The sequence below is a fragment of the Centropristis striata genome, chromosome 1 (assembly GCF_030273125.1).
Source record: "Centropristis striata isolate RG_2023a ecotype Rhode Island chromosome 1, C.striata_1.0, whole genome shotgun sequence".
In the NCBI taxonomy this organism is placed as follows: Eukaryota; Metazoa; Chordata; class Actinopteri; order Perciformes; family Serranidae; genus Centropristis; species Centropristis striata.
The window spans coordinates 28,719,447-28,745,326 of record NC_081517.1 but is presented as its reverse complement, the minus strand read 5'-3'; the positions used below and the strand labels follow the sequence as shown (position 1 = coordinate 28,745,326).

Below are 25,880 nucleotides of genomic sequence, written 5' to 3'. Positions count from 1 at the left end.
ATAGTTCAGATTTTTAAAGTGGAGTGTCTGAGGCTCGTATACAAAGTTGGTATATTACCGATGGCGGTCGGTACACTCCCGGTTTGGAGATATCTAGGCTCTCTTCAAATCGAACAGACTTGGGAGTTCTGGTGAATCCGAACTAATTCTGTGAAACTCTACAGCAGCACTATAACACAAACAAACTAACCATTTGTTACAGCGGCAGAGCAGCAGCTCCTGTGTTCTGCAAGGTAAAACTACAGTTTGGTTTTCTTGCTAGGGCTCCTGCCACAAGCCATCAAATGCACTGAGTATGGACAAGTAGGTTATACAACCCCACTTCAAAAAATCCAAAACATACCCTCAAGATGTATTCTATGAAAGCCCCTTCAACTTCAAACCGCACTTTGTAATTGATTCTTTTCATACCATATGTAATTGAAAAGCTCATGCCCACTCAACATAAGACCTTTTGTATCCCTGTCTGTTCTCTTACATATTTTAAGATGCTCAAAACGGCAGAAAGCTGGACACCCGAAATCTTATGAGTAATTCGACCACATCTGCTTCTCAAATGCACAATATGAAAGGATTGAAACAACACAGCAGGAAGCTGATATGAGAAATATTTCTTATTCAGGTGGACAGCCAGTGAGATGAGTGATGGAATACAGCAAGAGTATAACAGAACGAAACAGATCACCAAGGTTACCATGGCATCTTCCTCAGGCTGTCTACATTTTGTGAAGGAAGGAAAACATCTATAAAGCTTTTACAGTGTTCACAATGAGTTGTTTAAGATACCGGTAGGACACTATGTTTTATTCTTTCGTTATGTGCAAGGTACAAGTTCATGGCAGAAATTACAATATAAACACTGCATGTGCGCTTTGTAGTTGAAATAATCAGGTTGTACAGATGCTGTCGGCCATATCCAACTCCAGAATCAGGCAGCTGTTCGTCTCAATTTCAGGACAGCAGGTAAAAGGTCGGATGTCTTCTCACACAATTTACAACATCTTCCTCTTCTCAAACTCCTACAGAGATGGACAAGAGAGAAAAAGAAGAAGACAATGTGAAAAGGAGAGAGATGGAAGTAAATGATTTATTCATGCAAAATCCACACAGTCTCTGTTTTGATCCCGTGTTTCAGATCTGTTCTTGAGGCAGGGAAACAGAGGCAGCTGGAGCTCTGGAGAGCCTGTTGTTTTTTTTCCTAGAGAGTGCAAATCATGTAGAGTCGTACGTGTCAGTAAGTTCCAGTTGTCAACATTAAAACAGCTCACTTCCTGTGATTGATAGAGGCTACACTCACAAAAAAAATCTGATTTATGTGAGGTTACAGTTGCTGTGTTTATCTCAACAGTCCAACCATGTGCCTACAAATGAGAAAGCATTATGTTAGCCATTAAAAAGGATGTAGCTATTTACATATTCAATTTGGGAAATATCACACAAACCGTAGGATGATAGAATATGTCGTTCCCCAAGAATTTTCCATTCCACAGGGGGAAAGTAACTTAATGCAAATGTCATTTATCAGGTCTGCAGAACACACAAGCACTCATGCACATGTTGGCCCATTCCTCTGTGGCTTTGGGATACCTGAAGCTCTACTGCCACCTTGAGGAGGAAATATTTTCAGGTTTCTGAAATGCTTGAGAAGCAACCTTGGCCTCTCTGAGCTTGACTTTCTGGGAAGAATGATTTCAATGAGGAGACATTTTGGGTGTCGGGGAGGTTTTTTGATTTGCAGATGAGACGGGGTAAAAGAGGGAGCAGCACAGGGTTTGGTAATTAGTGACGAAGCTGTGAGGACAAAAAAAAAAAAAAGATGAAATGGGACGGAAAGAGTGCAGAGGCAGAAGGAGGATATGTGTGACATAAGCAGACAGATGCTTCATTGGTTCAAAGTAGCAGACAGTAATTCAAGGGTACAAGACAAGAATCATAGCACCAAGGTAAAAGCAGAGTTGTTTGTGATAGAGAGGTGGAAAAAAAAGAAGAAAAAAAGAGTTTTCGTGTGAGACAGACTCAGATGCCTGACAAGTCAAGAGGGAAGGGGAGGGAGGGGGGAGTAAAATATGGGAAAGTAAAGGTTGCCACTCAGAAGGGACGGGTGAAGATACGTCTGGATAGAAAACTGAGGAGAGCAGAGAAAAACATGACATGTAGCAAAAGTCAGACAGCTAGCAGTGACAGGCACTTTAACACACCTGGGGCCAGATATATGAGGGGTGCAGACATCGTAAATACGGTCTGTGCACGCTGCCTTCAACTTTTGAATTCATTACACAAACAAAATCTTGAGATTAAATGTGTCCTGGTTCTGTTTGTCTGCACACATTTAAACACACATGCATGAAAGCTTCACTGTGAATATTGAGCAGGAAGGGATAATACTATCTGCTGCTGCGATTAGGAGTTCCTGATATTTTGTAAACAAGTAAAAGGTCATAATTATTCTACCTTGCATATGAATTAAGTCCTTCGGAGATAAACACAAGTTTTCTGATATCTTGTCCTTGCACCAGTGGCACTGAAAATTCCTCTGGATATCAATGCAAGCACTGCATATTTAATTTGGCTTCAATTTGCCATTTTCATTGTCAAAGGCTCTGGAATGACATTTTCTCAGCAGATATCTCGTGTGTCTTGCATGACACACATTTCTCTGTAAAAGTTGCAAACCCGATTCCCAAAAAAAGTTAGCATGCTGTGTAAATATAGAGTCAGTCTATATATCAATACAAAAAAACAAAGTCTTAGTAGTAGATCTTGTCTTTGTTAGTATTTAGTTTAATGTAGGTCCCAAAGGATTTAGCCAATTATTTAATTATTTTTTTTATTTTATCACAGCATCCAAATCTGGCTGTGTAACAGTATTGGTTATTTCAGTTGAAAGATTTATTTATTTGTGTTTTTTTCTCTCGTTTCTCTTGCTGTGCAGTGGCGCAGATGTACTGATAACATGAAAACATTCTCCAGTGGCTCCCTGTTGCTTTGACAAAATATATATATATAAAAAAAAATAATATGAGAATATATACATTTGGTTGTCATTTGTATTCTCATTAGTCATTGGTGTAGGTCTAAAGTGATTCTTACATTCTCCAATTGTAAACATTATGTAGCCTATAGAGAGAGAGAAATAGCCTATGCACATCTGGTCAAATCGAAAAAAAGAGAAAAGGAAAATAGATTTGTTTTCTTTCACCTCCAGTATTTCTGGCTTAGTGGCATGATTGATAATTGTTACCATTATAAAGGTTCAAAGATGTTTTGCAGCTCCAGGTGGATTTTGTCTCCGTTTTTAATCAACATTTTCGATAGAAAAGGTTGCTAACCCCTGTATGCTGCTGCAACAACCAATCCAAATGTGAGTTCAATCACAAACACCTAAGACAATTACAGCAAGTGATAAGATACTTAAATACTGATTGTGAGAATCAATACAGTATACAATCCGCAGTAGACATGCAGAATATAAATAAAAACAACTTCAAAACTGGTGATATTTCTGGATCAGAGAAGAGACATGAATTCTTTTTTCACCCAAATTTTTTATTTGGGTACTTTTCTTGTTAAAAATCACTTATTTTGTATTTCCTTGTGCCCAAGGTCTCAGACAGGCGCATTGTATTTCCAATAAACTCACTGCTGATGGTGAAACTTCAACTACATCTTTTGAAGGTTTTCATTTCCCTATGTACTTGTCCATGAGATGTGCATTAGACAACACACCAAGGAAAAAAGAAAATGTTAACTTGCTTGCTGCATCTAGTTTGCACTAATACAGAATTGGAGTGTATCTAATTATTACGAAGATAAAATGGAATGCCAGGATATGCTCATGTAATTTTGAGGACAAAAGCATCCAGCAGAGTTTGTTTAATTTGATGACGTACCTCTCGGACGTAAGAGCTCCATTACCGTCTGTCAGAAATAGTTTTATTTGCAGAAAAAAACCCTCAAAATACACAGTTCAGAAATTCATGTTCAGAGACTTGAAACATGACTCATGAATGAAAGTATGTACTGTAAAGACAATTTTAAGCTTATTTTGTTAAGTTTATTGTGCCTATTTTTATATTTAAAAAAACTCTGTATTAAACATGATGACGCATGTATCCACTTTCTGTAGATACATGTTTTCACCACTCGTGTACAGGCTCATGCAGGTGAGTGACAGCAGAGTTGCTCCCGCCCACCCCGAGCAGCTGAGACCGGGTGGGGGGTCGTCATTGTTTCTGTCCACACTCGAATCATTATGCCTACTTGCTTCTATTACTTCGATTACAGCGGTCAATAAGATTAACAGAGATGTATGAACACAATGTACAGCAAAATGAGCAACCACGTCGCACGTTTTTCATCATTACACACAATGATTATGAATTAAACTTTGAGGAAAAAAAAAAAAAGAAAAAAAAAAGTGTGTAAATCTATATCCGCGTGCAGTAGTGCCAGCAGTGGTAATGAAAGTATAAGATGATGAATGGGTGTAATACATGCTTTCACTTTTTATACATCTTGTTAACAGTGCTTCCCTGGAGATAAATTGAAATAAAGAGGCAGTGGCGCCAACTCAGCCACTGTCAACACGCGTTTATTAATTTCTGCCCTTCTCTTCTGCCTTTCTTTACGGCATATTAAAAGTTCAATCTTAAACCTTGCTAGTCCCAGAAAAAAAAAAATTCTTGTTCCAGTAAAACCTCCCGCATTTGTAACTGTTCAGTGATGAAAGGTGCTGCTACAAGTTCACCAGAATCACAAGATATTTGGTTCTAAAGATGAAAAGAAGTATGTTTACTTATTACTATGTGGGGTTTTTGTTACCTCTAAGTAATGTAATGATAACGTGATCTCAGTATTTTATCATTTATGTATGATCTTTTTCTATTATAATTTGTATGAATTGCATTAGTTCTGATGAGGGATGTCATGGTAGACTCAACTCACGATTCGATACACTTAATGATGCCATTTTCTCACAATTGTTTTTAACATGAGACTGAGCAGAAATGATGAGTGAAAATGTTTCCCAGATGTTCTCAGACGAGAATCTACAAAATATATTTTCCATTTTCTTTTTCTAAATCTATATCAAATTAAAGAATGTTTAATATCTTGTCTTAAATAACTAAAACACTGAAACAGATTTTAAACGTGATGGTGCATCCTGACGTAAGACAGGATGCACTGCAGTACAGCAATTCCGTTTTCTGTCTGAGAAAGTATTGTCACATCGCTCGTTCTGAGTAAATCAATGACACACCGACATTTATATTTGGCCAGTTATTATTAGGTTCTGGAATATTTTTTTGTATGATCCTTCATTTCTAATCCTCAATTCTTTTCATAATAAAAGTACCCACATTTTTATTATTTTTCTATGATGGTAAAAATGTGGATAAATCAGACTGTGGTAGAATCAAGAATGTGATCAATTTAATTTTTTGTTTGACAATATGAATGACTTAACCAGCACAACTGTAATATTGTAAACACAATATGCATTCTGTGACCATGTACATAGTGACCAGTATTTTATAATGCTTATTGTATGTTTTGTATATGCTGTTTGTATTATTGCTCATCAGCCCTGGGACTTGGGCTGAAAAGAAGCCTTGAGCTTTATCTCTGTATGGATTGAAAATTTTGAAATTCCTGTTTATTATATGTTGCGCCTGTTAAAATAACCTTGTAAATGAAAAAAAAAATCACAGGTAAACATCGTATTAGATTTGAATTTGACAGCAACAGATAGAAACTGCAGATGAAGACAGAAGCCAGACTCAAGAAAAGAGACGAGATGCGAATGATGGATGAGCCCATAAAAACATCTGAGCCCAATATATTTGGGATTATAATTTAGTGAGTAAAACATAAATTGGAGAATGTTACCGTGTGACTGAGCATTTTTAAAGTGCATGTGTGCGATGGTGATGATGCAAATTTGAATAATGTATGTCTCTTGTAAATAAAAGCCCTTTTCAGACACACGAAGCATTGCTGACTTCATCTATCTATTAGTAATGCTAGTAATGGATTTTTATTGTTCAGACATAGAAGCCTGTTACGTAAATGTTTAAGATTTTATTCAGATATAGCATTAGACTCTTAGAAGGCAACATGCAGTATTGTGGAAATGTTACTTGGTCCAATGTAGCAAGATTGTCATTGCAATCTTTACATAAAAGACTAAAATTGCCTTTATGTTTATATAATGAGGTGCATGTCTGAGAAGTGCAGAGGAGCAGTTTAAATAAGATTTAATAAGTTTAAATAATTTTGGTGAACTTGGATCATAAACTAATTTGTTTTGGGGAGGGTTTAAAGTACAGATATATTATCAGGATCAGTGTGAGATCACATATTCACATATGCAACAAGAGTAAAAGTAAGCAAGTCCAGCATTCAACATCTTCATTACCAGCAAAACAGTGTTTCCCTACTTCCCTCAGAGCAAAATAAAAAAATGTATTTATCTAATGTATGTGCACTGGATTCATTTCAGCTCAGTATGAGACTCTTTCTAGTGCTGTAGCAAATAGTTTAAGCATTTGAAGGCTGTGAAGTTTTTTTATGTCATTTGAGTGTCGGCGTATCTGCAGAGAATGCTGTATTAAGTTACTGCATTTCATACTGCAGCAGTTTCACATTAAAAGCCTTTAACTGGCAAAATCTGTGTTTACTTTTATTGTGAAGTAGCCACAAGAAATGTAATATGTTAGACTGACACTGTCGAAACAAGACAATGGTAATCTTCAGCATTTCTTGACAGCAGATCAGTTTGAAATATTGCAGCGAGTACTGATCAATCAGGAGCTTCCACAGTGAGCCATTAGATGAGGAGCTGCAGGCAACATGCTCCACCTCCAACTGCTCAGCAAGTTAACCAACTACTTTCACTTTCACTGTTTGCAGACTCAGGCCCTGTGCAGCATAAATTAGATCACGGTTGGTCATGGAATGATGGAAATATCGCATACCTTAACTCAAGCAATAATTGCCATACTTTGTTTTGCAGAAATTTAACCATACCAACTAAATTTACACAACCACAATAAAAAAACTTCAGCCCTAGCACTGTTTTAATTTAAAATTTCATTTTTTGGCTGACTGCTGAGGTCTGGCCTACACACAGGTGTGTATGTGACTGAGTAATCACATTTTGTTCGGGGGGCGGGGCTGCTTAAGGCTGCTCGTCAGCTATCCCCTACGTTCACAACACGCGTCTGTTTTCAAACACTATGTTAATGTCCTCATAAGGACAGTGCTTTTACTTCACTTAAGTCATTTCAAAATGTATCACAGCATTAATGTATACCTAGCTGTTTGTGGATTATACAATTGCATCTACATACATGTTACAGGAATAGTTATTGTCATTTACTATTCCTTTGACTCACAAACACCCACAACATCGCATTGCAGTCAGCCATTTATGAGGTGTTGACCTAGTTTTTTTCTTAAAAGGTGATGACCACTGCCACCTACTTTAAGTGATACACTGACTGTTGATAAGTACCTTATACAGCCCCACTTCAATACATCTGAGCCACCCCTTTAAGTACAGTAACTGAGTAAATGTACTTGTTTATATTTAATGCTCATGATTACTATTCTTAAAGCGTCAGTAAATAGTAATGTCTTGCTGGAACAGAGGACTCACCTTGAAAATAGTGCTACCCAGCTGGGCAGGGGACATGCTGACAACAACTCCAGCTGACTGGAGGGCCGCAATCTTCTCTTTGGCTCCCCCCTTTCCACCAGCAATGATGGCGCCAGCGTGGCCCATCCTACGGCCGGGAGGGGCAGTTAGCCCCGCGATGAAGGACACCACGGGCTTCGAATTAGCACCCTGGACATAGAAGAGGGAGAGGAAGAGAAAAAAAACATGAGTAAAATGAGGTGAAATGGACAAAAAAAGTAGAATAAGCTCAAGGGAAGGAGTGCAGTGAGCAGAGCAAAAAAGTGGAGAAGGAGGAAGGAAGGGAGCACACTGAGGGGAGGGCTGTCTAAAATAGAGAGAATAAGCTTTCTGCACCTGCATTTTATTCATTCATTAGAAATTAAACACCCCATGTCCTCCCATTACAGAGCTCCCATGATAACAGGCTTGTCTAACCAGTCATCTCTGTCTCAGCCTGCATTATTAAAACAAAGGGTCAATCAAGCCATTTAATTGCATGGGTTGGTGTATGACCAGATAGGGGCTCAGGCTCCTGCCATTTCATATCATCTCATTTCTGAGATGGTAATTAGTCATGCAGGCACTGATTAGCTCAGTGCCTGTCTATGCTGCTTGCTCATTGATGGATGTTACGTTCAACAGTTCAGATCATTTCCAAGGTGAAGAGAGCTAATATTTCATCTTCAGCAATAACATAAGCAAGAGGGACGGCGTGTGATTGCGTGTGTGTGTGTGTGTGTGTGTGTGTGTGCGCACGTACAGCAGCTAATATTTCATACTTAGGAATAACAACATAATTGTAGAGGACGGCTTTGTGCAATGAGCGTGCACACACACACACACACACACACACACACACAGCCCTGAGCTTTCAATGGAGGCTGTGGCTCATCTGGCAGACGGCTTTCAGAGAGTGAATGTGGCGTGTTCGACAGCCAAAGCAATACAGCGAGGTCCTTCAAAGACACCCACTTCTACTGCAATTTCAGCTCCAAATTCAGACCTAACACTGGCAGGAACAAGATGGCAGCCGCTACTATAAACTGGAGATGACTTTTAGTAATTAAGACTAGCAGGACGTGCATCAGCCAGGGGAATGTTGAGGACTTTGGATAGAAATGCTCCGCTAATGAGACATTAACACTTGCACGGTTAACATAGAAATAAAGAGTAAAGGAATATTCCTTTAAAGTGCTCTAAATATGTTACAAGCATCTCTTCTGTGAGTTGAAAAATGTAAGCACAAAACAAATTAGCACCGAACCCCACTCACTATTCAAAAGTCCAATCACGTTCTGAATAAACAAACCACCCTCATGTGAATCAAGTCTTAAATCTACCTCAAACGAAAGGGGTTTAATTACTCTATTAATCCCTGCCTCCCTTGATACTAAGTGCTAACAATGCATACAGGGAGGGGAGTTATACTATCATTCACTTTACCCGTCTTTTGTCTTCCACTGTTAGCAGTTCAGATATATTACCTTAATTATGAGACCAAAGGGTAGTTCCCCCACCTCTGTACTGTGAGCTAACATGACTGGAGGAGGGCTTTGTTCCATAAACACAAAAACAGCACAGCTCCAAGGTGAGAAATTGTACTCAAGCTTAAAAAGCCAACCCAAGACAATTATACGCCCCTATAAACATGACAGGTAGGCATGAATAAAACTGGCATGTGTGCGTACACCAACGCTTTTCTCACCTCAGCCTTCCTCCAGACTACAGCCTGCCTTACTTTGCAGTGTTGTTCCTGCAGAATTACAAGGGGTTTAGCTAAGCTCAGCGGAGACAGGCTGGGCTAAAAATCAAGGGGTTGAAATAGAGGAAAATTCAGTAAACCTCTACGGAAGCTTGGGTGCCAAATACTCCAACCTACTTGATATGCATGAAGCAAATTGTAATATGGTTATTCTGTGTAAAACCTATTTCTGACTTCAGAAAGCCTGTGAAACTGTGGCAGTGATAGGCAGACCTTTGATACAGGTGACTTTTAAGACCATATTATGTTGGCAAGCGTCACCGACGCTGATGAAGACTGAACCTTGAAATATGCCCTGCATCATAAAATCTGACAGCAGAGCTGTGGGAAGTATAAGGTTGTTTTCTTGAATTCTACAGAATTAAGTTGTTGGTGGATAAACAGTCTGCAGTAACTCAACTGTTACACAGAAGGATACTGAAATCAATACTTCTTCACCTTTTGGTACAATGTGCAGCAGTTCAATATATTTAATGTTGCATGACACAAATCAATCGTGACACTGGACCTTTAATTTCACTGAGCACTCGAAACTAAATGTTTCCAGTGTGGCAGAATTTGTCATTTAAATGTGAAATGCAGCATCTAAAAAAGAAACCTTTTCTTAGTTAACTTCTAACTATGAAAAATGGTGTCCTATTATACATGAACACAATGTTTTCCCAAGTCATTTATTTATTTATTTTCCCCACATGATGATCATTGCCGACAGGAGCCAGTGCTGATTTGCCTGGTCGGGTCAAGAAATGTTCACTTTATTGGCGGGGTGGGTCATTTAGGATTAAATATGTCCAAAACAGCCTAATGCTTAACAACACTGGTCCTTTCTCAGTTCTCTTACATGCATCTTCGTTTCCCTCACTTATGTCGTTTCCTTCCACGGAGAGAAGCAAGGAAACAAAGCGAGGAAAGAGGAGGGAGGAGAAATAAAATAAGGAACATAAAAAAGGACCACAGTTGAAAATATGCGGTTGTGCGGGCAGGATGGAGCGGGTCAAATTATTAAATAAATGCGGGAACCACGGGTTGGAAAAACCCCGACCCGCGCATCACTAGTGTGTACAACAGATCAGTGAAACTCCTGAATTGACTAAATCCTCTTGATCATCAGAGAGCAAAAACAATCTCTGTCTTCACTGTTTTGTAGTATTTCATTATTTCTGCTGATCTTACAGTCCTTCCAGGATCATTGTGCTCTCCAATAACAAAAATACTAACATATGTGGGAGATGCCCTTGGTTAGTAAATTGGTGATACCAATTGAAATGTATTTAAATCAAATGAAGTTTACACCAAAGTAACACTGTATCCAGAATACTTTCTGTTCTGCTCAACTATTAAGGTCCGAATACACCATTTTATGTACGATGTTCTACACAAATGACCTTCGACGAAAGATCTGCAGCTTACTCCCACGCTCTGCTGGGCTTTTTCATGCACGTGTTTCATTTGAACTGTCCCTTGCTGTCAACACTCTGGGTGAGTGGGTGAGGGGGTGGTGGGTGTTTGGACTGTATTTGTTGAGTGAGTGAGAAGTCATTCTCCTGAGACGCCAGCGGGATTTGCATGCATTAGAGCAGCCGAGGGCAAATCAAATCCATTTCTCAGCTCAAGAGCACCGTAAGAACGCGCACATGCACAGAAACAAACATGTACACATTGACAAAATTAACAGGTTACAAGTCATCTGTGGGAAGCAAAATTGCCAAGTACAGGCCTGGTGAACAGAAAAATGTCGATGAGAAGTTCGCAGCCGCTTGGCCACATAAGCCAATCATCACCCTATTGCTTTTTATCACATGTGGGCATCACAAAAGGTTCCCTGCTCGTCAACACTGCAGATAGCTAGAACATGCCCTGTGAATCATACCTTCATCCCATCTGTTACTCTTTATACACCGACACAGAAAAGTGAGAAAATCAGCCTGTGGCGGTGATCAAAAAAAGAAAAAGGACACTTTTCTGTAGACATACCATGGTTTCCTGTGTTCACTACAGCTGATAGATTCGAAAGGGCATGACTAAAAGCTAATTCAGAAAAGGATACATTTTTTATGCGAACAGATAGATCTGCAGAGGTGAATCGCTGTAGTAGAGGATATTACAAGGACTGTGAGGTAAAATAATGTGCCCAGTGTGTTATTTCCTTACAGAATTGTGCTGTTTAAGGTACTCCGCTGCATTCTCCTCAGCATTGCCTCCGATTTCTCCAATAAGGATGATGCCCTCCGTCTTGGGATCCTGCAGGAACACCTCCAGACAATCTATGAAGTTTGTACCGTTGAAAGGATCCCCGCCAATACCTAGCAGGAGACAAAGCAAACACTTGTTGTAGACTCAAGACTCTGAAAAGATAATTCCTGTGAATATTTGAGGATCACATGGCTGTTCAGCCAGAGAGCCGAGAAAGAGGCAGGTGGAACCAAGCTTTCTGTCAATACGGTCTGATAGTCAGCAGTTAGAATGCTCAGAGTTCTTCAGCGGGTTGCCAGAATCCATTTGGCTGAATTCCACTGAATGTTTCATGTGAGCACATTCAATGTTACTTGTTAAGTTCTGCATGATTTTACAACAACATACATTACCTTTTCAGTTAGATTTTTTTTTAATGCAATGTATTACCTTCACTTTTTACATTTCTTGCTACTGAGAGATGCGTTTCTTCGTAAAACACTCATTTGAAAAAATATCAGTGTCTTTAACTGGTAAATGCTCCTAAAGTGAAGGGGAGATGTGGGCCTGAAAGCCAAATCAATGAGCTTAGAGATTCTAAAATCCTTCAGAGGTGAGGGGACCTGCAGAGTTGGGTGATAGTTCTGTTTGTTTTTCTGTTCTGTTGTTTGTCACTACATAATATAAAAATATAGATTATAGCTGTGTTAAACTGAGCCCCTTTTACACAACAACAAAGTGTAGATGGAGTTTTTTTTCATACAGATATTACACTGGACTGAAGTTTAAGGAGCAGTCTTTTTCTTTTTTATTTCAAAGTCACTTTGAAGGAACAATTCACTCCTTCCTTTTACCTGTAGCGCTATTTATCGATAAAGACTGTTCTGGTGCGAGCTGCCGATTTTTGGAGGTATCAGCCGTAGGGATGTCTGCCTTCTCTTGATGATAATGGGACTAGATGGCACTTTTCTTGTGGTGCTCATTCAAAAAAAAAGCAATGTCTCTTTCCAGAAATCATGACCCAGTCACGATAGATAATACACACACCTTGTTGTGAAACATGAAAGTGCTCACAGCAAGGTCTGTGGATTATCTTGAGTAGGTCATGATTTCTGTGATGAGACATTGCTTTTGAGTTTTTCCAACTATATATTTTTTGATGCTTTGAGCACTACAAGTGAAGTGCCACATAGTTCCATTATATTCGAGAGAAGGCAGACATCTCTAAAGTCGATATCTCCAACACGCTGCAACTCACACCAAAACAATCTGAACTGATAAATAACAACTACAGGTAAAAGGAGAAAACTTGTTTTTTATTGTGGGGTGAGCTGTCCCTTTAAGACTTTCTTCAATCTTACAACTGTCCCAGTCCACCTTTATCTCTGCATGGGAGTTTTATGACACCTTCCCTTTCATATCCGCGGAACATGACTTACGAAGCTTTTCCAAATCCCAGGGGTCCAATAATCATTTTCAAAAAATAATTTCCACAAAAACATTACACCAGGATCTATAAAAGCATGGGCAAACCTCCCCGAGATAAATCCCCACAGACAAAACGTCACCTAGATTTATATTCTTACCATTAAAAAACCTGGCAACACCAAGAAAAAAAAAATTACATGAATAATAATCAAGAGAAGCACATTACCAGCAACAAAGATGACAGTGATATTAAATATTGTATTAACTGTAATTTGCTGTAGCCCCTAGGTCATACTCAGACTTAAGAAGTCACTAGCAGAACCACCAATAAACCTCCTTAATGAACTCTACAATATTTAATACGGTTGCAGCAGTGGCTTTATGAAGTCTGGCTAGAGGACACTCCATAATTAAAATGTCTAAATAATAATGAAGCCAAGTTGTTTTTCAGTTAATTTTGGTGTCCAACGAGCCCTTTAATATAGATTTTCTGGTGGTAGTTAAGTTGGCCAAAGGAATTTGTTTTCGTAAAATAGTTAATCATTTTACTTTCGGTGTTGCCAAGAAGTAATAGAGCTGGGTATAATGGCATCATTACAGGAAGTCAAGATGGTCTGATGGAATTAAAACAGATTGCAGAATGCAGCTGCAACAACAACAGACATGTAAGGGCTCTCAACTGATCATTTCACTAAGATAACAACAAGCAACCATGGGCAAATTATGAGACAATGAGCCCCTTGGCACAGAAAGGCTCCGCCATCTTTCCTACATTGCAGCAAGACATGGAGTTTGTGATGCTTCAGCCCATTTTTGTTGCCGTTTTGCATCTCTTTGTAGTTGTAGCACATCTCTGTGATTTTGTGTCACTTTGTGTCTGTTAGTGGTTGTTTTAAGTATCTTTGTGGTTGCTTTGTCTCTGTAGTCTGTTTGTTTCTTTGAGATCTTTCTGTGCCTCATTGTGATCTCTGTAAATCGTTTTATTGTCATTTGTGCCTCTTTGCGGGTTGTTTTATTTTGAGTCTCAGTTATTTTTTTCATCTCTTGTATGTCATTTGTCTCTTTGTGGTCGTTTTGCCGCTTTTCGTCTTTTGTCTCTTTGAAGTTGCTGTGCATTTCTTTGTAGTAGTTTTATGTGGTCATTTTGCAAAGTGGTTGGTATGCGTCTCTTTGAGAGAACTTTGCATTTGAAGGCTGGGGGGGCCCTGACTCTTTGGGTCCCTGTGCCTGTGCCTTATAGGCACATTTAATGGCTGAACACATAGTTGGTGAGATACATTTTTCACAGCAAGAAACATTGATGTATACACAGTAATGTCAGTTTCCTGTCGTGTTATAAAACTGTGTGTGTTGCTAATCTACAGTGGAAATCAGTAAATTATAGAATCAAGGCTGTGAAAATTGCGGGGAAGAAAAGTAAGGTAATAATAGGATATACTGTTAATGGGAAGATCCATATCTGTACTAGAGAATTGCAGTAATGACTGTATTACCGGCAATTCATACCGAGCCTGGCATGAATCAGCCAAGTTTTAAAAATGTTGCTGCTTCAGGACACATTTCAACATTTATGAAATCAATGCTCTATAAATGGTTTGGCTTCTAAAGGGTGTTCATGTAATATATTATAGTAAGGCCTTTTAGTTTTTAACCTCTTTGTTTCATGTAATACAGAACCTCAGGAGATGAAACACACTTTACTCAAGATTTTAAGGGAAAGATATTTAAAAGTAGATATTGAAAGTTTCCACTTGCATCTGAGGCACTCGATCGGTCTATTCAATCTCAATAGTGCTCTTTAAAGATGGCAGCAACTTCAATGTTCAGATCTGACAGGAATATTTTAAGCAATGATCAGAGAGGTGGTTAGTGCTTTTTCAATACAAAGCCTCTGTGCTATTCGATGGAATGCAGCAGCATCTGATGAGTTTTGGTTCAAGGTGTATTTAGTAGATTCACCGTACTATTTCTAAGAAGTTCAGTACAATGCGAGTCGTTTCAAAAAGAAATACAGCATTAAAAGTTAAAAGTGCATTTCTTTCGTTCATTTCTGAAGCAAATTCACGCACAGGCCAGATCAACATATTTATGACAGAAGATAGTGAAGCTCATTGAAACACGACTATTTTTTTTTCCATAGGGGCTGCCAAAATCAACACAAATGATGGTTGCTTTCAATTAAAAAAAATGATTCTATTGTCCTGTTTAATGTCCGCAGCCAACAACCCATAAAGCAAAACAGTGAATCATGATTGATTTGATCTTACAGTGGCAGCTAATCGCTTATTTTTATTGTTGCCTGGCTATAAAAGTAAGAGCTGTGTTACTGTGTGTTAAATTTAAATTCAATATACCACAGGTCATTGGTAACCTACCAATGCAGAGTGACTGGCCCAGGCCGACTTGTGTAGTTTGGTGCACAGCTTCGTATGTCAGGGTCCCCGATCTGGACACGATGCCTGAAAGAAAGATTTACAACATTTTTTTTCTTTTGCAACATCACAACAAAAACACTGCTTCAATCAAGGGTGATAAAATGATATATGATGCAGCTGTCATTTCCTGCCAAACACTGAATAGTTTCATCATGACAGCAAAAACAAAAGAGATTGCAGCTCTGGAACAGCTGTTCTGTCTGTGCTGGGAATGATGGAAGTCGATTTACTATAAAAACAGACTTCCTGTAAAGGTTCAGTGGTCAGCAGCAGCGCACGCTGCTTATCAAGCTGTCAACAGCAGAAGCTCCATCCGCAATTTAAAGACAGTGTTTAAATTCTTTAATTTGGGAAGAAAGGAAGTTATAAGTACAGCATGAATTACTTTTTCACCCCCCTTTTTGTTCATTTAAAGATTGCTGCGAATAACCCTCACATATTTATGTACATGTAAACTGTCATTTAGAAAATATTTTAAAATAAATGTATATTTAGCATTTGAGAGGGAGCGAATAGTTTTATATAAAAATAAAATACATATATATCCAAACAATTAATTTAATATGTGTGATTTAATGAAATTTCACTGGCAAATTAAGAAAATCTCACCAATTCTTCCTTTCTTGTGAATGTGGCCTGGCATGATCCCAATCTTGCACTCCCCAGGCTACAGAAAAGACACATGAAAATAAAGAACATTTACTTTTTACTACTGCTCAGTGATGCATCAACAGTTCGCCAACTTTAAATTATTTCTTTACAGTAGAAAAGCATTTCTCTATGGAACAGTCATTTATTATTTAGCTTATTTTCTGTGGCATAAGCTCACTCTAAATAAAACAAAAAAAAAAACTCAATAAATATGTACTCCACAAATTCCCATATGTTAAAGTCTACTTTGTCAAAATGCAAATTCAGCTATACTCTATAATCCAGAAATACTGAAATATTAAATCCAATAACAAAAAAACAAAAAACAGCAGCACTGCTTTACTGCTTAAAAAGGTACCAGAATATAAATGCATTAAATCTAAAGTACTACTGGATCCTTGGGAGGAAGATTATACTTTCAGCTCTCTCAGGCAAAACTAAAAGAAATATATAAAAACATGCATTAGTGTGTGCATGTGTGTGTGAGAAAGAGAGAGAGAGAGAGCTTACGTTGATGACTCCTGGGCAGTTGGGGCCTATGAGGCGCGTGATGTTCTGGCGGAGGAGTTTATGTTTCACTCTCACCATGTCCTGCTGGGGGATGCCCTCGGTGATGCACACCACCAAGGGTATCTCGGCGTCAATGGCCTCAATGACGGCCGCTGCCGCGAACGGAGGTGGTACATAAATCACAGTGGCATCTGCCCCTGTGCCCTCCTTTGCCTGAGGCGAGGAAAAAAGGTATTGGTGGCGCATTAAAAATGGAAATTCTAAAGTTATGAAATAGTGCCACCTAATGTTTCTTTAAAGTGCATCTGTGAAAGCCTCACAGTCCTCCACAGGATATAAGCAGCAAATCTGTCACATCCATATCTACATATTTCAACAGATTTAATAAAAAAAGAGGAAAAACCACAGATGGATAAGAAGTCGTACATACCTCCTTGACGGAATTGAAGACTGGCAGGCCGAGGTGCGTCTTACCACCCTTGCCAGGGGAAACACCTCCAACTAACTGGGATCCATAGTCGAGAGACTGCTGACTGTGAAACGTTCCCTACGAGGAAAGAGGAGTCAGTGTTTATATGAGTGTGTAATGAAGTGAGGTACAGCCACTTTCTGAAGCGTCAACCTTGAGATATCATTACAGACAGAGAGGAAGGAGGAAATATGCTGCCATCCAGGATTAATCACCTGTGCTGCTGAGTAAAGGGATGGATACAGAAGTGACGCTGGGTTCTTCCAGGGGATTCAGCCCGACTGGTAAATATATTCAATGAGGAGGAATCAAAATGTTCTTGACAGATAAATAATGATGTAAGCTTAGTTTAATCTCCTTGCAGAATATTTGAAGAACAAATCAAAAGTGGCTTTGGATATTTTCCAACATATTGCCCAAGAAAGATAGTTTCAAAAAATATATTTTACATACTTTCACTTCCATGTAGGTTATAGGGAACCCAAAGCAGACACAGGTCTTATTCATAATTTACATTTACAAGTATGTCTTCTCAGAAGAGCCTAACAAAAAACTGTATAACTTAATTTAACTGTAATTGCTCCAATTCCAACATAAATCCTGACATATATGTGGTGGACCCAACAAAAGTAGTGCACTTTCAGATTTCTCTTCACTATATAACTCCGTAGTCCATTTCACAGTTGTAAACATACATTCTGCAATGTGCGTAATGGACCATCGATGTTGCCTTGCAATGCAGTTCCACTGATTTACAGCTTTTTTTAAATTTGAAAGACCTATCAAGCAAATCTTTAAACTTAATCTTTTTAACCGGGCTTTGCTGAAGAATGATATATAGACAATGTTTACAATATTTTATTTACTCACTTGTACTCATGTCTTCTACTTTACGTTGTGTTCAATTTTATTTATCTTTTATTTGTCCAATTTTCTCTTAGCTCAGCCTAGAATTTATTTAAACAAATTTATAATTATTATTATTATTATAGCATTTAAATCTATTTTATTGTCATCATTTTACATGTCGTTTGTCTTTTTAACCTATATCATTGTTTAATCTGAGTTTTATTTCACCCTGTTTTAATGCCATTACTGGTATAATAGCATTTAAATCTATTTTATTACTTTTTCACAATTTTTATTGTTTGCCGTGCATTGCTCTCAGACTGTTAAATTGTTGTCTTTTTTTTCCCAAACTACTCTTTTATTCTGTTGTCTACGTTGTCAGTCATCTGGAAGGTGTTATACCAATAAAAGTTTGATCTACTTCTTCTATTATTATTTTTGATAAGGAACCCATAAATACATTTTTTAAAGGAATTTTGACCTATATATGAACTAAGCTGACACACTTTACACTTAATAATAATATTAAATATGTGGGGATTTTTGTCTACCATTTTCTGTAACTCCTATCTCTATACTTAACTAAATACCAGACTGTATTAACAATGTCTTGAACCTCTTGAAACCTGCCAGTGGGTAAATCAGTACAAACTCAGGCTGTGCAGCCAAACTTTGTTCAAACCCATGTCAATGTATACAAAGAAAAGTAGAAGAAAAAGTACAGAAACTAAAAAACTCAGAGTCCAAGTTGAACTTTAAGTTCCGATTGTGACCTGGGAAAATGGATAATTTGAAATATCCTTGTCAAAATGCATCAAATGCCATATATATATATATATATATATATATATATATTACTATGAGCTGTAACAAGCCGATACAGAATATGTAACGTGAAAAGGTGGAAACTGGATATTAAGAGGATATTAATATGTGTAGATAAAGACACTGGTGCTGGTAATCTCAGACAACTGTTATTGCTTGCTGTTCATAGTGTTCTGTGTTGGTACAAATATCACCACCAGGCCCCATTGAAATGAAAATAAACAAGATAAAGCAGCAATAACACTAAAGGGAGTACAGTGTGTTTTAGGACTGAATCTCAGTTGTACTTTCCCACAAACGAGTACATCAAAGCTCTGTAAATTGATTTTCTGCTGAACAAATCCTATAAGTCTTTAGTCTGTTAATTATTACTGAAGATGCTGAAACAATGTAGATAAAGTAGCCAAGGGTCATAACCGCAGGTGCAAATAAATGACCTTCATGTAAAAAATATAACTAGCCTATTAAGAGGAATTAGAAGCGATGAATCAGCATTTTTCTTTTCCAAATGGTAATATACTCCTTCACCTTCTGCTAACTTTGCTGTTTTTGCCAGTCATTATTATCGCATGTGTTGGGACAATAAATTTGAAAAATTGCTTGCTTATCAACCCAGAAAGACACGACAATGTGCACTTAATAGCACTTGCTTCATTTCTCATCCCTTTCTAATTACCCAGAGTGTTCACTGGAACTATATTTAACAACCTTTTATTATGTTGAAGAGAAAATGGAAGATGAAAAATGGAATGTGGGTAAGGACAGAGGCGGGATATAAATCTGTAAAGTCCAAGTTTCTGGCTTGTTGAACACACTTGCCAAGATTTTTATTCTCCTTGACTGGACACGGTTCAAAGTGAATCACCTGAGCTTTTTCATGCTCTTGAAAATAACTGGAAGGTGTTATTACTGACTAAAACAACGTCTAAGGGTAGTCACAGGGGGAAAAACTGAAGTCAAAGTAAAAATCAATTTCTACAAAACTTGCTGAAATAAAAACACAAACAAGCCTGATCTACAACCCTTTAAGGGAATGAAACAACTCCCGCAACAATTACACTATAACAATTGTGAGATAGGTTACAACAGAATCAACTAATATAAGGACAAATCTCAGCATTTACACAGATCATGAACACTTATGAATACTACAAATAAAAAAATAAACAACAATTCTTAGCACAGTCTCGACTTTACTCAAAATTCTTTTACACTTTGCCTGAAACTATTTATGTTATACTTGGTATTTATTTATTCATAAATTTAAAATATTTATCCCACAACCGTCCGGCATGTGTAAAAGGCACATTTTCTTAACAAAATAAATAATTATAATGACTCGACAAAATTACACCATTCATCATAAGCAGACACTTTAAAAAAAGAAACTATCATTGGATTTGCAAATTTGTTGCGGTCATTTAACAAATCATGTGAGACGATTTGTGAGTCAGGAAAACTTAAAATAGTATTATTTCATACTATATTATTGGTGGATATTTTATACTAACTGGATCCTGTGAGAAACATTAAATTATGTGCTCCTCAGTGCAACTGGGAAGCCATTAATGACAATCTGTGACAAAAATTAAGCAAAACGTTGAATGAACTACAGGCTGTGTTACACAGAGTAGAGAGGAAAGGACAAGTGAGGTCCTAATTGGAGGTTGAAAAAATGTAAAAAGTCCAATATGTAGCTTATAGTTTTGGGAACCTCCATTTTTTTCCCCAATATTGGCAACACTTTGTGTCGTTGTGAAAATTAGGATAAAACAGAATCTAGTAACAAACATAATAAACATAATTGAAGCTTTCTCCCTACTTCTTGAATCTTCATGATTCTGCTGTTTCTATAGAGGTGCAGGACTTGTATACTACAGTGCAAAACAACACTACACTGAGTAACATATAACGCAAGTTTTTGCTCCCTGAAACTGCTTGGGATTCAAAGTGTTAACTAAATTGACCGAATATTGTGATTATGTTTTTCTCTATTGTAGTTCTACTGGTGTTACTTTAGTATATACAAAAATAAATTAAATTAGTTTGTCTGCTTTGAGAGAGGGACAAAAAAGTCCCTCATGTGTGCCAGTTGTGAAGTAGTTCCCGTAGGACTAATGCAGTTTTTTTCTAATCTTAACTGAGTCTATTGGACAGATTTAAAATATTTCTGATTTTGGGCTATATAAATAAAATAAACTTGAGTTTAATTGACATAATTTAGCAAATGCATTGTGAACACATTGAAAGGGGGAAAAAATGAACTTAATAATCGCTCGTCTTTGCTGCTTTACTGTGCTTGTGCATGGGTGTGTCGTAAGGAAAAACTGAGATTTCACAACAAGATTACAGTAACCCAAAAAAAAAAAAAATGATATGGTGCTTTCAGTACAAACCTGCTTCCCTGTGAAACCTTGGCAGATGACCTTAGTGTTCTTGTTGATGTAGAGGTGCTGTCTTGAAGCTGTATAACAGTGCCTGACTCCATTCTGCTGCACTGAATGGAGAAAGAGAAAGGGGTCAATAAATGTATACGTGAAATGCACAAGTCAATACTAATCATTGAAATCTTAGAGAGAGATCTTCCTATCCACTTGTCACTGAAGGAAAATAAATGTACTGTTATGTGCAGATTCTTTTTTAAATTACAGTTGCTTTATCTAGTTGTGCAAATACCAAAACATATGCTTTTGTAGAAAAATGGTTTGGAAATTAAAAAAAAGAAAATCAACAAAATCCTTTATATTTCAACAATCCTCTTTCTTTTCAAAGTGAATGGTAAAAGGTTAATATAAGAACAGTCTTCACTTTTCATCCAAGAGTTTAGACTCAGTGTTTTGGCAACAGTGCTACTGCAATAATCTTTTATTGCTGCTGGGCAACAATTCCAGCTTTTGTTAAGACGTGACAGCTGACTTTTACTGCACTCTAGTTTTCTAAGATGTACAAGGAGTATTTTTTAATTAGAGTTGGTCGCTTATGCTCTGAAGCTGTTAGCAACTACTGCAGAAATTGTAAGACAATGCTATCAATTTCAAGAATATTAACAGCATTTTTTGCATACTATAAGCTAAAATCTTAGGGTAACTGCATGCATTTAAAAACCATACACTTCATTAAATACAACTGACATTGCAATAAAGGACGACATCTACTCATAGGGACGAACTCACGGGTAATTTCTTTTATTTCGATCCTTTTAGCTCAATGTTTTGCCTTCAAGCACGCATATTTACTGTTCGTTTCAGTTCAGTCCCACAGGTCTTATCAACTCTGTTTCCAGCTGTTAGACTTTTTTTTAATGACCAGACTTATAATTACTGTGGTAAGTAGCAATTCAAGTCAAAGTGCAAGTGAGGAGGGTCGGTCATGGTTTATTCTACTGTGAGACAACTAATAAAACAAAAATATCAGCTGTTGTATAACAGCCTTACTCTACAGATAAAACCAGAGACATGCTGCATCTCACTATGAGCTTTAGACAAATAGTGACTGGTAAGCCTAGTTTTAACTGAATGTCCATTATGTTTTCATGAGGTAATTAAGGCTAGTTGTTTGCATGTATGATTTACAGTCATAAAAAGAGTATTTTCCTAACAATGGGCAAACATTTTTCTTAAGTAAACACACAGTTTAGAGTTGAATCAAGAAGGATTTGGATCAATATAGTCATAGTCAAAAATAATCCCTCTCATCACCACTTATGACCCACTAGAATTGTGTGGCGATGTCAGTCTGCAGAGACCTTTTTGTCTGCCTGTATTTTTTCTTTTAGTTTCATTTTGCTATGTTCGGCTGTTTCTGACCCTTGCTCTGCTTCCATCTGCTACTCCTCAACCTCTCCTCCCCCGGGGGCTCCGTTCTGCCCTGGCTGACATTGCAATCGGTGTCGTGTGAGTCAGGAGCTCTGCTAAATACTCTGCTAAAGATCCCTGAACTTGTTGGATTGAGTTTGAAGACAGCTACTCAAATTTCATCCAGGGTGCTGGAAACTTGTGGTGGCATTTTCCCCCACTTTCTGACATTTTGAAAATCAAATTAATTAATTAACAAACATATTTTTCACTGCAGCCTCTGATTTATGAAACACAACTTCACTCCAATGTTGCTCCATAGAAAGATGACATGACACTAGCATGTTAATGAACACTACAATACAATTGATTGCCTTTCTTCAGTGCACTAGTCTACACAAGTCACGCAGATGTGCTGAAACCTTAAGCTAATTAATTAAATTTACTAGGTTAAAAGCTTTTCATGTATTGCATGCGAGTACAACCCTGCACAAAAAAGCATCAAACAAAAGATGCCTGCTAGCAGCAATATAAATGATGAGATAAGGCATATATTAGGGAAAAAACATAAAACTATGTACCAATGATTGTTTTTATGGTCTCGAAGCTTGTGAGTCGACTTTATTTCAAAGAATTGACAAAGTAAAAGTAAAGTAAAAACTTCACCAAAAGTGTGACATATGACATTTATTGATCATTTCACTCAAAAAGGATGTAACAAAGGATGGCTATTGGCATAGTAATAACACTGTGTGTAAAGTATGTAACTTAAGAGATATAAATGACTTAGGCAAATTTTTGAACATGCCTTTGTGACTTAAGCAAGATATGGTAACACTTTATTTTGAAGGTGTCTACATAAGAGTCACACAAGCCTGTCAAAACCATGACATGACAAGTATCATGAGCATTAATGTTACTTAAAAGTGTCATTAATGTTCATGACACATCCCATGTCATGTTTATGACACGCTCATGTCACTCTTATATAGACACCTTAAAGTGTTACCAATATTAGTGCCAACAATAAAACACTGATAAACTAAACTGATAACTAAACAATCTCCCTCCAGCTCTTCTTTGCTGGATTCTTATCTGATGCCTATGAATGTGGCAAATTGTCAAAGAAGTGATGATCTTAAAGGGGTAAAATAACATGATCTGATCAGCTGAGGATGTAGGCGATTTTACCATAGGTGGCCGGCGTCATGAGGAGATGATTTAGGTTTGAAAAAAAAATATTTTGACAAAAACTAAGTTAGGCGATTATTTTAACAGTGTGACGATGTGGGAAATCCAAACAGTGGCTTCTGACTAGACTAGCGTAAAGTAGCAGCATTCACCCTCACTGGCTGAACTTTGATCTTGTGTCAAAGACAACATACCAAAGACACTGTACAAAGTTCAGTTGTTCACACTATCTCAATGCCCTAACAATGTGAGAGCTACTAAACTACGATTATATCTTAATAACCGAGCAAACTATGGCTAATGCATCGCCTGAAGCAAACTTACTGTAAAAAAAAAAAAAAATAAAACTGTCCCATTAAGCATGCATGCTGCAAACAGATTGACTGAACAGCTAGCTAGCTGTTTCAGCTGCTTCCACTCATAACTGGGTGAAAAAACAACGTCAAATACAACTTGAGCAAAGTGAGTAGACACGCTACATTTAGTCGAGGGGACACACAGGGTAAAACAACAATACTTGATCTGGGAGCAGACAGGCAGAGGGTCAAGTTAGATTTCAGTTGGACGTTGGCGAAAAGCTAGCTAGTTAGCAGGCAGGCTAACTGTCAGTGACTTAAAAACTCGTACACGTATGGAAGCAGGCTAATGTTGCTAACTAGCCTGGAAGCTAACTGACAGCCAACCAAGGGGATATTTGCTAGCCAGTGCAAGACTGTTTGATGCTGCAGAGCTCCTCTAATTTACAACACAGAGCCAACGAGTCAGCCAACTAGTCAGTCTGTTACGGAATATAAACTGTCAAACATTTCAGGTGATTATATATAGAATTTATTGAAATACTTACAAAGCAGCCTGGCAAACAACCTGCTATGAGACATCTTCGGTCATTCACCAATGACACCAGAGGCTGAGGACCCGACACACAGATGTTAGCTGACTACAAATATAGCCAACAACTATGGATTTTTTTAGTTACATTGAAAACGTGAGCTATATGATAATGAACTCCGGGGTTCATGTGTTTATTTCTAACTGCCAGTTGAATGCTTCATTCAGGAGTTGTAAATATAGTAGATTAAACACATACAGGAATTATAAACATTCAGGCGAAATAGCACGCTGCTTTAATTTACACTGCACTCTGGGTAAAGTAGTTCTGTACACAGTGCGTGAAGTAAACATTGCCAGCACTAGAGGGAGCATCAACCACATGGATGTGGTCAGTAAAAGGTTACCCTGATTGCCCTTGGCTAAAAATACAGTCGAAGCTTAAAGTTTATTTTTGACACACAGTCTATGCAAAGGAGACAGTTGTTAGGTTAATAAAATGTCCATTTACTTGTCTTTTCTAGAGCCTTCCACCAGATACTGTAAAGTTTAATGAAATATAACACAATGATGTGTAGTAGCCTACACATACATCAGGATTAAGATTCAGTTTTGCGCAAACACACACACACACACACACACACACACACACACACACTGAAAGAGCAAGCAGTGAATTTGTCCTCTGTATTATTATTATTATTTTTTGCCGCCAATACATTTACACAGAAAAATAAATAACAGTGAAGAACAAGGACAACAAGGTTATTGCAAATGTGTCAAGAAAAGCCTGCTCCACTGGTTCTTGAGCATACAGTCGTCTTTCATCGGCTGTCACAGAGTTCCTGGATACTGAGTTTTATCTTTTCTTTTATTGGATACCTACTTTTATCAAAGACACACTTAATGTGTTGCAGACTTACTCACAACACCCACCAATAACCAGCTTTTGTATTTAATTAATATGGTCATCATAAAAGAAGCCAGGCTTCTTAAGAAGGCTATTTGAATATATGGAATCAGGTGTCAAACTTTAATTGCAGCGAGATACAAAAGTAACCTGGGGATATTTTTTCTCATAAACTATTTTTCTGTGGGGCATCCAGACGGTGGATCAGTATATCAGTATATTGTCACATTATGACCCACAATATTTTTGCAATTATGTCCTATAAGCTGATGAAAAACCCTGTGAGGTGATATCATGACTATTATTATGAAACAGTGATCAAAAGACTGCAGAAAGTGACTTTGAATGATGGAAAGCATGCAGGTCCATTAAAAA

General features: G+C 37.7%; 1 protein-coding gene across 1 annotated transcript; it reads right to left on the bottom strand.

Annotated features, from left to right (window-relative positions):
* Positions 1–596: 596 nt before the first annotated feature.
* Positions 597–24,751, bottom strand: suclg1 (succinate-CoA ligase GDP/ADP-forming subunit alph). Its single transcript, XM_059337717.1, has 9 exons — positions 24,612–24,751; positions 21,179–21,279; positions 17,070–17,186; positions 16,640–16,852; positions 16,088–16,145; positions 15,419–15,502; positions 11,595–11,746; positions 7,661–7,849; positions 597–1,019 (listed from the first exon to the last, which is right to left on the bottom strand). The coding sequence occupies exons 1-9, from the start codon at positions 24,643–24,645 to the stop codon at positions 993–995; spliced, it is 975 nt and encodes a 324-aa protein (XP_059193700.1). The 5' UTR covers positions 24,646–24,751; the 3' UTR covers positions 597–992.
* Positions 24,752–25,880: the final 1,129 nt, after the last annotated feature.